The 11,647-nt window shown below is 35.4% G+C and overlaps 1 protein-coding gene across 1 annotated transcript in view; it reads left to right on the forward strand.

Moving 5' to 3' along the window:
- CCNI (cyclin I) overlaps positions 1-10,908 on the forward strand; it is a 47,660-nt gene extending 36,752 nt beyond the window's left edge. The window contains exons 3-7 of the mRNA XM_031943835.1: positions 2,835-2,963; positions 6,520-6,594; positions 6,731-6,871; positions 7,115-7,345; positions 9,338-10,908. Coding sequence (XP_031799695.1) covers positions 2,835-2,963; positions 6,520-6,594; positions 6,731-6,871; positions 7,115-7,345; positions 9,338-9,781 — 1,020 coding nt within the window. The 3' untranslated portion in view covers positions 9,782-10,908. The remainder of the gene's footprint in view (positions 1-2,834; positions 2,964-6,519; positions 6,595-6,730; positions 6,872-7,114; positions 7,346-9,337) is intronic.
- Positions 10,909-11,647: the final 739 nt, after the last annotated feature.

Consider the following 11,647-nt stretch of genomic DNA (forward strand, 5'->3'; position numbering starts at 1 on the left):
TTTTTTGCTGCTTACTTTTCGGAGTAAATTCTTAACATTAATAAGTTCTGGTAAATATGTTGAATTCACTATTTCTAAATTTTAGAAGCCAACTTTTCCAAATTTTTTTGAAAAATGATATTTATCCATTTCTATATACTTTCAGACTTTTGAAGCAACTTAAAATAAGTTTTCTAAAGCATATGTCTGATCATGTCACCCTCCTCAATAAACTCCAGTGACTCCCCATTGCCTACAGGATCAAATATAAAATGTTTTGTTTGGCATTCAAAGACCTTTATAACGTAACTCCCCTTTTTTCAGTCTTCTTATACCTCCTCTTTGACATGTCCAACAATACTATCCTCATAGCTGTTCCATGAACATGACACTCCATCTCTAGGCTCTGGGCATAATTTGAATGCCCTTCCTCTATTAATTTTATTTTATTTTTTGTATTTTGCCTTCCCCCACTAGATTGTAAACTCCTAGAAGGGACTGTCTTTTGCCTTTTTTTTTTTTTTTTTTTTTTTTTTTTTTTTTTTTTTTTAATATATCTCCTGTGCTTAGGACAGTGGAGCTAGCATTTAACGATTGATCCAAAGAATGGATGTCTTCTGGCAGCTTGTTTTGTTCTTCAAAAATTCCTCAAATATTTCTAACCATCCTTCTTAGATAATTATCTTGAACCTAGTGACTTGGACTGATTTAAAGAAGCTTGGTACTCTATGATTAAATTTTCTTGAGTTTCAATTTCATCTTAATCCTGATGAAAAAGGATAGATTAATTTTTCTTGATAAAATAGGAATAGAACTATAATCCTTTCTTTCTCTCTCTCTCTCTCTCTCTCTGTCTTAAAATATTTACCTCTATGACTCAGAATAATTTTGTTGATGTAAACTGGTTGTGATATTTAAATGCCATTTATTATTAATATTAAACTTTAGCTTAATGAATAAAATAGGCTCTTTAGTATAACCTTTCACAGTTTGACTCCAGTCCTGACAATATAATTTTCCATTTTTTATTTTGTGGCTTTCATTTGCCTTCCCTATTGGTACAATCCAACAAAACTGTGTTATTCACTGTTGCTTTTTTCATTTGTCCCCTCTAGTCTTTCCTATTTTGCTCCCCATTACCACCTATTCACCAGCTTTTCTTTTCATGGCCCAGCTTTCCCTGATTCCCTTCCCTCCCCTGTACCAAAAGAGATTCTTTCTTGAATCTCTTTAGACTACTGGAATATTTGACCTCTGTCACATGTACTTATTTTCTTACTCTTTGGTATTTATAGATAGGTCTTGTTCCATGTCTAATTTAATTTTTTGTAAAATGACAGCTTATTAAATACCAAGGCATGGGGGTGTAAAATGGAGCCAAGGTCCACCTTTTAAGTCACTTACAATAACTATAACAGGAGAGGGAGGAAGTTCTTAAGAAAATTTTCTCAGCTAGTAGAGATTAGTAGTTACTAGACTGCACACACTTTGAAGTTAGAGATTGGGCAACTTTAGTTTTTGTGTTCCCAACACCAAACTTAAGCATCCAATAATGATAGTTTCAAAGTTATCCTTGTTTATGTCTGTATGTTATGTCTACAAATTTCTTCCTTTTCTGTTTTAAAAATGTTTTGTCACTATCACTCATCCCCACACATCCCTTCTCCCAAATCAAGGCAAAAAAAAACCCCAAAAACACTTCACTCCTTTGGGTTAAATTAAGCCCCATCATATGAAACAAATCCAGATGGTGGCCACATCTAAAAATATGTATCTCTCAGGTAGGAGCTTGCCTCATTGTTTATTCTCTAGTCTTCTAGTTTTTTCCCCTCACCTTGACTTGCTATCTCTCAATTCTGTGCATTTGCAAACAATCTTCCCTGTCACCTCTCTTGTGAGGCCTTCTCTGATCTCTCCACCCCACCCCCACCCTCTCTCCCTCTTCACATAACTTAGTATATTTGCTTAACAAATATGTTGTGTCTCTTCCATACTGCATAGACTCCTTTAAGGACAGGGCTTTTAAAAATTCTTTTATGTCTCTGCTTTTCTTATAATAAATGTTTAATAAATATTTAAGTTAGGAAATTTATTATTAGCTGGGTGACCCTCTTAGAACTTCATTTTCCTCTTCCATAAAAAACAGATAAAGTTACAAAAATGCTATTACTTTTATTTTGAGGTTTCATCCCTTGAAGTTGAACTCATAATTAAATAACACCGAAAAAGTAAAACTCAATTTGCCGAGTTTGATTATGAGAATCTTGAGATCTGTTTTCTTCTAACAATGCAGATTGGCAACTTTTTCCTACAACTTGGAGAGATGCCTTGGGCATTGAGTGGTTAAATAACTGAAACAGGGTTTTTTTTGTGTGTGTGTGAGTTTTTTGTTTGCTTTTGGTTTGGATCTGTGATTTTCTATGCACATACTCCCTCTCCTAACATATGTGTAAGTCACTGAGAGATTTAATAACTTTTTCATGTCCACATTAGCTGTCATGTGAAAAAGACAAGGACTCTTATTTTTCACTGATTCCAACATAGGCCTTTTATTTACTAGTCCATACTGTCTGTCATTGGACTGTTTAGCAAAAAGATTCTTGTCTTTTTGTCCTTGAACATCAGCTGTTCCCCCAATTCTTTATATAAAGAAAAAAGTGAAACCCTTATAATTTGGTAATTTGACTTTGAAGGATGTGACATCTCTTGCATTTGAGGAGGGGGGCAAGAGGGTTGAGGGGAAAGAAGAAAACAGGTGCTACAAGAATTGTATAATATTTGCTAACTTTATGACAGAAAATTGCTGGTGCACATTGGGTACTAACTTTGTCCCTTTCTCTGGTTTCCTTCCACAGAGCATTTCTCCAGCTCAGAGGGATGAGGTTGTCCGATGGTTGGCCAAGCTTAAGCACCAGTTCAACCTTTACCCAGAAACGCTAGCCTTGGCGAGTAGTCTTTTGGACAGATTCTTAGCTACTGTCAAGGTAAGCATATGAAGATGAGCATTATGTTTGCAGGATACATTACACATGAAGAATGGAGCTCTGACTTTGCTTCAAATTGATAAAGTATAATACTTAAAGATAGACCAATGAGATGTGCAGGAACTTTCTTAGCCACTGATATAAGGTCTTTGAAATTCCTTCCTTAATCACCTTATGAATTGATCTCTAAGCAGTAGCAGAACCTCCCTAAATGGAAAGATGTTTTAGTTCTTTTGATTTTATATCAAATTTTGCTTGAGAGAAGTACTTGACATTAATTTTTATTTTCACTTTTGCTGAATAATAAGTAATTATCTGCCTATTACATATTGTCTTGTTTTATCATGTTAGGCAACTTATTGGTACAGTAGATTGAGTGCTGGGCCTTAAGTCAGCAAGATTCATCCTCTTGGTTTAAAATCTGACCTCAGTCATTTTCTGAGTGATGTTGGGCAAGATACTTAACCCCATTTGCCTCAGTTTCTTCATTTGTAAAATAAGCTAGAAAAGGAAATGGCAAACCACCCCAAAGCCTCTGCTAAGAGTCAAACCTTACTGAAATGACTGAATAACAACAGTAAATTATTAGTTGGTAATGAATATTTACCGAGGTTGCATATTGTGTAATTCTTAGGAAAAAACATGAGACTGTATATTACAATATTGTGGAATGTGAACTGGGTTCTTCTCTTTGTACATAATCAATTCTTACTGACATTTGTCCTTATAGAATGTAAGATCTTTATGAGTCAAGATTGTTTCAGTCTGTGTACTTGTATACCTCTCACATTCTGTGTACTTGTATACCTCTTTCACGCTACTTGGCACATACACAGTGGGCATTTAATTATGCTTGCTGACACATTGTTAGGGCCCATCACTTCTTAGCTGTGAAATTCTTCATGAGTCATGAAGCCCTCATATGGGAAGGAAAAGCTAGATTGGCTTTTAGGGAAAATTCAGGTTTACATCCATGGAACTTTGAACAAATTATGTAACTTTTCTGAACCCAATGTGGTGACCTGTAAAGGTGAGCTTAACAATAAAAGATCTTAGACTTAGAATTGAAAAGACTTTAGAATTCTTATAGTCCAACCCTTGACGAGTGATTTGCCTGGATATATCTTTGTATGTTTATATTATAATGAGTATAAACAGAATTGAGGAATTTCAGATTTGCTATTTGTATCCTGAGAAGTATGATTTGGGAATTTGAATTTCACAAATTTTATCTGAAGAATTATTTTTGATTAGGAAATCATAAAGAATGGAAGCACTTGAGCAACTCTTTGGGCATTGTTTATATTTTAAATTTCTGAGACACCTATGAGCAGTGTCATTAGGCCTAATGAAGATACAGATTGCCTGATTGGAGGAAATCTAGCTGCACCACCTTTTGAAAGGCATTCTCTGATCTCTGCCCCTCTCTCCTACCCTTTTTTGCTCAGGCTGAGAGCACTCTGGATTTTCCTTCCAAAAAACTCAGAATGCTCCTGAAGAAAATTCATTTAGTTTGGCTTGCTTTTTCTTCAGGCAATTGAAATTTTACTTCATTTTATAATGATTAGAAATGTCAGTATGTCAGCTTGAAGTGTCATTCACCTTCCTGTCTTTTGTTGGGCTTTTTTACATTCTTACTCTGTACTGAAAGCTAACATCAATTTTTCATTATTGGTTTCTAAGGAATTGTTAGTAAATTCTGTAACACATAATTGTTCTTTAATGTACTGAGTCTTCAAGTGGATCTGTAATCTCAATTTGGGTGTTTCCTTCAATAATGCAGATCTTAATCCTTCCATAACTGGCCATTCTGCGTTCTTGTTTATGTCCTCCCATTTATTTGCTAGAGCAGCCCCACTGGAAAGTACTGGAGGCCCCATGCTTGCTGCCTCCTAAAATCACAAGGGCACCACTGCTCTTACCTTATGACTAGGTCATCTTCTTTTCCTCCCAGATATTTCCTTGATGATATATCCATCATTCAATCAACAAGCATTTATTAAACACCTGTTATGTCCGAAGATCCCTGGGGATCCAAATGCAAAAAATAAGGCAGACCCTGTTTTTAAGTAGACTATATTCATAGAGGAGAAACTTCAGAGAATATGTAACGTGATCATTTAGGAAAAGAGAAGGAATACAAAGAAATATATAAGTACAGGGTAATTTGAGAGGTACAGTCACCTTTTGAGGGAAGAAAAGGTGGGATTTAAATGAAGTTTGGAATTTTACAAGGAGGAAGTGACAGACTGAGACACAGCTAGTGCAACAACCCACAGAAAGGTGCAGTGTTTGATATCAGAAATAAGACCAGAGGACTTAGCAGTGCAAATGCTTGGGGGCTAAGGATGGACAAGGAATCTGCAAAGAAGGTTGGGCCCAGATCAGGAACATCTTTGAGGACTAAACAAAAGAGTAAGAGGGAGCCCTTGGAATTGATGGAATACAGGAATGTGGCACTATCTGATTTAAAAAAAAAAAAAAAAAACCACTTTTCAGTAGCATGGACAGACTGACTTTTGAAAATGAGAAACTTGAATCAGGGAGGTCAGGTAGGACCTGAAATAATAATATAGGAGAAAGGTGATGAGGCCCTAAATTAAGGCAGTTACTGTGTGAGTAGAGAGAAGGGTTCAACTCCAGAAATGGGGAAGTGGAAATGGGAAGCTTTGGCATTGGATAGGCTGTGTGGGGTGTGAGAAAGGAGTAGAGAGCGTATCGTAAGCATCAGTAGCTTATTTGCTTGGAACTAGACAATTTTAGTTTGGTCCCTTCTTTCAACCTAGAGTCCTGTTTCTGAGTTTTGCTTTTATTTTTCTTTTCTAGCCAACACTTATGTTTTGCTTAGCTCAAAGCAATTTCCTTCTTATTTAAATCATCTTCCTCTTCCCCTCTCTATTTCAAATAACTCATTCTCTTGTTTATTTTGGTGGGGGATTTTTTTTTCTGCTTTTTTTTTTTCTGCTGTAATCTCTTGCTTTCATGGTGAAAATTCATAATCTTTATTGGTCTATTCCCCTTTTTTGAATGATTATCATCTGTGGCATGAATTTTTTTTTTAAATAGCAAGTTCGTCTTTCTTCTCCCTTCCCCACTTATTAAAAATTGTCAGTAACAGAATATTTTTAATCTCCTAGAACTTTGTTTTTAAATTTTATTTATTTTCCCTATAATTAAGATTTTTTTTTCCCTTTCATGTCTATCTTCTACCTCATTTGATGAGCCTGTTCTAAAACCAGGATCTCTTTGCTCCCTACTGGATACTCATTAAGCTTTTTTGGCTAACAAGTTTCAGTTATTTTCTTTGTTTTTTCTTTTTCTTTTTTGTTTTTAGTTATTTTCCATGTAATGGAATATTGACTTGTTCTTTCCATGGATCATAATGGAGTGGTTAGATGTTAATTCATCAGTCTAGAATGCATCTGGTTAGGCGTCCGTGGATGAGGTAAAGATTTGGGTTGAGTTACATAGAGTGTGGATTATTTGTCTTCATAATCAACATCTGATTTTGTAGCTATAAATTATAACTCTTTTTTTTTTTCTGCCCATGCCTTAGGCCCATCCAAAATACTTAAATTGTATTGCAATCAGCTGTTTCTTCCTAGCTGCCAAGACCATTGAGGAGGATGAGGTAATTTTTTTCTTTTAAAACTTCCTTTTTATAAAAAGAAATATAATACTTTAATTTGCCTTCCATGTACTTGCTTGACAAAACAGAATTGAGTGTGAACTTTTTCTTTCTTTGCTTCTTTTATTTTGTTGACCAGAGAATTCCAGTGCTGAAAGTGTTGGCCAGAGATAGTTTTTGTGGCTGTTCTTCATCTGAAATTTTGAGAATGGAGAGAATCATTCTGGATAAGCTGAATTGGGACCTTCATACAGCTACCCCATTGGATTTCCTTCATATTGTAAATATACTTTATTATTTGAATCTGTAGTATTTTTTTCTCTTGTGAATCTCTTGTAAATCCTTTCTTTTAAAAAATTAAAAGAAAATTGAAGTAGTGGCTGTCCAGGGTATGATTTAGATAACCAGATACTGGCAGCTGGAAAAATTGTAGCCTTGCAACACTGTTACCACTTCAAGCAAGTTGGCCATGGTTATTTCTGCAGAAAATGTACTCAGGGGTTATGGTGCTCTTGTTTTTCAGTTCCATGCAATTGCAGTTTCAACCAGGCCCCAGTTACTGTTTGGCTTGCCTAAACTAAATCCATCTCAACACTTGGCGGTCCTTACGAAGCAACTCCTCCAATGTATGGCCTGCAGCCAGCTTCTGCCGTTCAAGGGGTCCATGTTAGCTCTAGCCATCATCAGTTTGGAAATGGAGAAGCTTATTCCTGATTGGCTGGCTCTTACAATTGAGCTACTCCAAAAGGCACAAGTAAGTTTAATAGCTTTTTTCTGAAATTATTTTTTAGTTAGGGAAAATAACTGTTTTTTCATTTCAGTTCCGTTTGTTAGTAGAATGTTTATAGATAGTAAATAATAATAATTTCAGATGCATTCTCATACATTGTTGATTTGATAGGAGAAACTTAAGTGCAGATCAATCCTTTGAGCTGGACAGTTCTTTCCCTTCCCCATACATCCCAATATAATGTTTTTTAAGGATTTTGACCAGTTTGTAATTCTTGTTGATACACGTTCTTTTGGCTTGTTAGAAAGAAAAGTGCCTGCTACTTGCACTTAGTTTCAAGGTGGTGGTTATGTGTTCCATGGATTGAGTAAGTGTACAAGTAGCAAGAAAATACTTGTCAGAGAAACGAAGAATTCATGTGTTGTAAAAGAAAAAGTTAACTATTTGACTTTATTCATCAGATTGAAACTGACCACCTTTATTGCAACAGTTCCCACACTTACATGTAATATAGGTATTTCGCCAATCTGGGATTGGAATTTCAGACCAATACAATGTTTTTGAAAATCTTCATTTTCTAAACTGGTTTTTGTTTCAGCGAAAAAATTGTGAAATTACTGTGGTCATGTATAAATTAAGAATTCTGACTGAAGGGCAAGGGGCAGATGAGCTAAATAGAGAAGCAGATATTTGGACAGAGTGACAGTACAGAATTATACCACCACCACTACCACCAGCAGCAGCTCAGGGTTCTTATATTCTTAAATACTTTGTCAATTATTACATAGAAATTATTATAACTTAGAAGTTTCCCCCCAACAGATTTAAGTGTCTTTCATTAGTAATCTAAACTTGGAGTTTCTTGTGAGTGGAAGAGAATTTGGAAGCGTCTCGATGACCTGGAATCACCCCAGCAGTTCTGGGAGCAGCATTGAGGAAAGAGAGAATTCTGTATGAAATGTCAGTGTCAGATTAAAAAAGAAAAAGGAAGGATAAAATATTAAGAGCACTTCACAGAATTCTGACTGTATGGATTTTTACTTTTATGAGGGCCATTTTTACCCATTGGGAGCATCAGATGACTCCACATTATGTTTTCTGTTTAAAAAAATTTCTAATCATTTTTTCCCTGGTTAAATCAGTCAATAAATAGCATCTATTAATTGCTTAGTATGTGCTAGTTGCTTCTGAAGACAGGAAGACAAAATGAAGTAGTCCCTTCCCCCAAAGAGCTGACAGTGCACAGTATGTTTTTGGTAGGTTGGGCATGGGGTGTGGAGTGGGTGTGATCAGGAAAGGCTTTATGTAGTAGATGGTAGCTCCATTTGAGCTGTATGTTTTGAAGAAAAAAGGGTAGAGAATTCCAGCAATATGATGTTGTTGTGCAACTGTATAGGAAACAGCAAAATGGCCTGTCTGGGCTACATAGGATGAATGAAAGGGAATAATATATAATAGAACTCTCAAGGTAAATTAGAGCCAGATTGGCTTTAAATGCCAGATTAGTTTGTGTTGGATTCTAGAGGCTAAAGATGCAACAAGTATATAATGATTTTACTCAGAAAATTTGGGCAAATGCTTTTAATCACCCTGATCCTTAGTTTCTTCCTTTATAAAATTAAGATTAATTAGAATTATTATACCTCATTAGAGGCATTTGAATAAGGATGGTGCTACAGGAGGTGTGGTGCTATAGAAAGATTACTGTATTAATGATATCCATACCCATTCGTAAAGTTCATTTGAACTTCACCAAGTTCTTAAGCAAGAGGAATAATAAAAAGTTAGAGCAGGTGGCTGCCAAGATCATTTCAGATTAGAAATTTTATGATCATGTTAACCATAAGATTTAAATTTAGGTCTTTCTTGCTTTGTAGTCCAGAACTCTTTGTTCTGTACCATGCCACCTTTCCCTATATTTAAAAAAAAACAAAAAACCTTGTGAACTTTTTAAAAATGGACCATCAAAAGCTACGGTTATTAATATTAATCTGGTGATACTGTTTTTTGGTTTAGATGGATAGTGCCCAATTGATCCACTGTCGGGAGCTTGTGGCACATCAGCTTTCCCTTCTTCAGTCTTCCCTGCCTCTCAATTCTGTATATGTCTACCATCCTCTCAAGCACAACCTGGCAACCTGCGACAGAGGAGTGTTCAGATTACACCCCTCCTCTGCCCCAGGCCCAGACTTTTCCAAGGACAACAGCAAACCAGAAGTGCCAATCAGAGGTACAACCGTCTTCTACCAACATCTGCTAGCTACCACTGGATGCAAGCATGCCTCTGCTAAACGCAAGGTGGAAGAAATGGAAATAGATGACTTCTATGATGGAATCAAGCGTCTTTACAATGAAGATAATTCTTCAGAAAATGTGGGTTCTGTGTGCAGCACTGATTTATCAAGGCAAGAGGGACATGCTTCCCCTTGTCCACCTTTGCAGCCTGTTTCTGTCATATAGTAATAGTATTACCTCTAAGTAAACTGAGGAAAGCTACTCTGGGAATAGAAACATGCAAAACCAAGCAAAGATGAATAAGGGGCATACCTTATCAGGCTGAATTGAAGTGAGCCAGAAAAACCTTGTTTTTCCTATGCGGCTAATTCACCTATTATTTAAGCACTTAAAACATATAAAAAGTATTAAAAAATTATAAAAGACCCAAAAAAATTCAAACAAAAAAAAGTAGCTAAAAGTTTCTAGTTCCAGTTCTCTGCTAAAATTTAATGTAATCTGTCATCCACATCAAAGTTCATATTTAGTATTAAGAAAATTCAAAATTTATTAGCCAGATGGAGCTTGTCTAACAATCTGATTTCCATTACTTCTTGTTTCAGCCTGCTCTTTCCTTTAACTTAGCCTTGTGCATGTTGTTTTGTCCTTTGACCTCCAGTAAAAGAGATCACATCAGAAAATTGTTTCGTTAGCACTTTGGTGTTCAGAATCGTTGAAATGTGATAGATGACCTGGATTCAGATTTTTAACTAATCTGAAAAAGGTGCTTCCAAACTTGTATGTGTGCTAGAAGTGCTAGACAAGGTACACAGAAGTGACCACGTTGATTAGGATTTCAATATGGATGTAAAAAAATGTTGGATCATTTGGATTTCTTGATATTGGAAACTAAATTATTGTATAAAAATTTTTTTAGTCTAAAAGTGAAATCTAAGAATAAATGTGATTAGGGCAGTTTTAATTTAGATTTCTACAAGTCACTTTTAGAATTTGTAAAAAAAAAAAAACTGCGATAAAGTTATTAATATTTTGGGGGTGAATCAGATAAACTGCTGTTTTGTAACGAATCATACTTTTCACTTGATTATAATCAGTAACAGATACTGCTTGTCTAGATGTTGGAGCAGTTGTACGATTTTTGAATCTTGAATGTGTTTATTATCAACTTCAGTACCTAAAGTTTTATGTTGTTTGAACTAAGAAAATCCTAATAGCTTTTTCCTTTCCTATGTACTATCTTCTTAATGACCCCTCTTGGATCTTGAGCTCTCTCCACAGTCTGAAGAAGGTATTGCACTCAGAACCATTGTACTGATGAAAGCCTTCTGGTAGCAATAAAAGTTGTCCTTGCACCTGTGTCTTTAACTTCTTTTTTCATTTATGAAAAGTTGTAAGTTCTGGATGGCTGAATTATTTCCACTTAAACAATGCTGTATCAATTGGCATTAATGAAAAATTCATGAAATTAAGGGACTGTTTTTGTGGACTATAACTTGGCAAGTATTAAAACCCAGCGTGATACATCGTAATATACTCATTTATTCATTTGCCAAGGAGATGTAGGCTAACTTATTACTTGACAGGACACTTTTGAAGGAGATTCCTTTGTCTGTTAATACAGTCTATTCTTATCTTTCTTTGAATATTTGTGGTATTCTTACTAAGGCCAGAGAAAAGACTAGATCATTTCTTCTTCAAACTAGTTCATTACATTTAAGCCCGAAATAAAACTCATATTCTCTATGATGTTAATGATGAGATAGCTTAGGAAGGAATCCTATGCAAAAGAAGAACTGAAAGCTACCTTTTGCTTTTAAAACTAATTTTAAAACTACTTTTGCTTGAGAATTTCACAAGATATACAACATTCTAACTAGCATTTATTTGAGATTGAGTTATTGCTAAGCCTTAGTTCTTCCTGGCATGTGTGACAAAATTCATGCTCTTAACACTTCTCAGCTATGGAGGTGTTATTTGTAAATGATGAGGCCTAGTGTTCTCTGTGACAGGCAACAAAGCTGACACTGGCTTCTCCTAAATTATATAAAAAGGAGCCACCATCGAGTCACCTTAGGATAGTTTTTTTCCCCC

Source organism: Sarcophilus harrisii, chromosome 6 (genome assembly GCF_902635505.1).
Source record: "Sarcophilus harrisii chromosome 6, mSarHar1.11, whole genome shotgun sequence".
Taxonomy (NCBI): domain Eukaryota; kingdom Metazoa; phylum Chordata; class Mammalia; order Dasyuromorphia; family Dasyuridae; genus Sarcophilus; species Sarcophilus harrisii.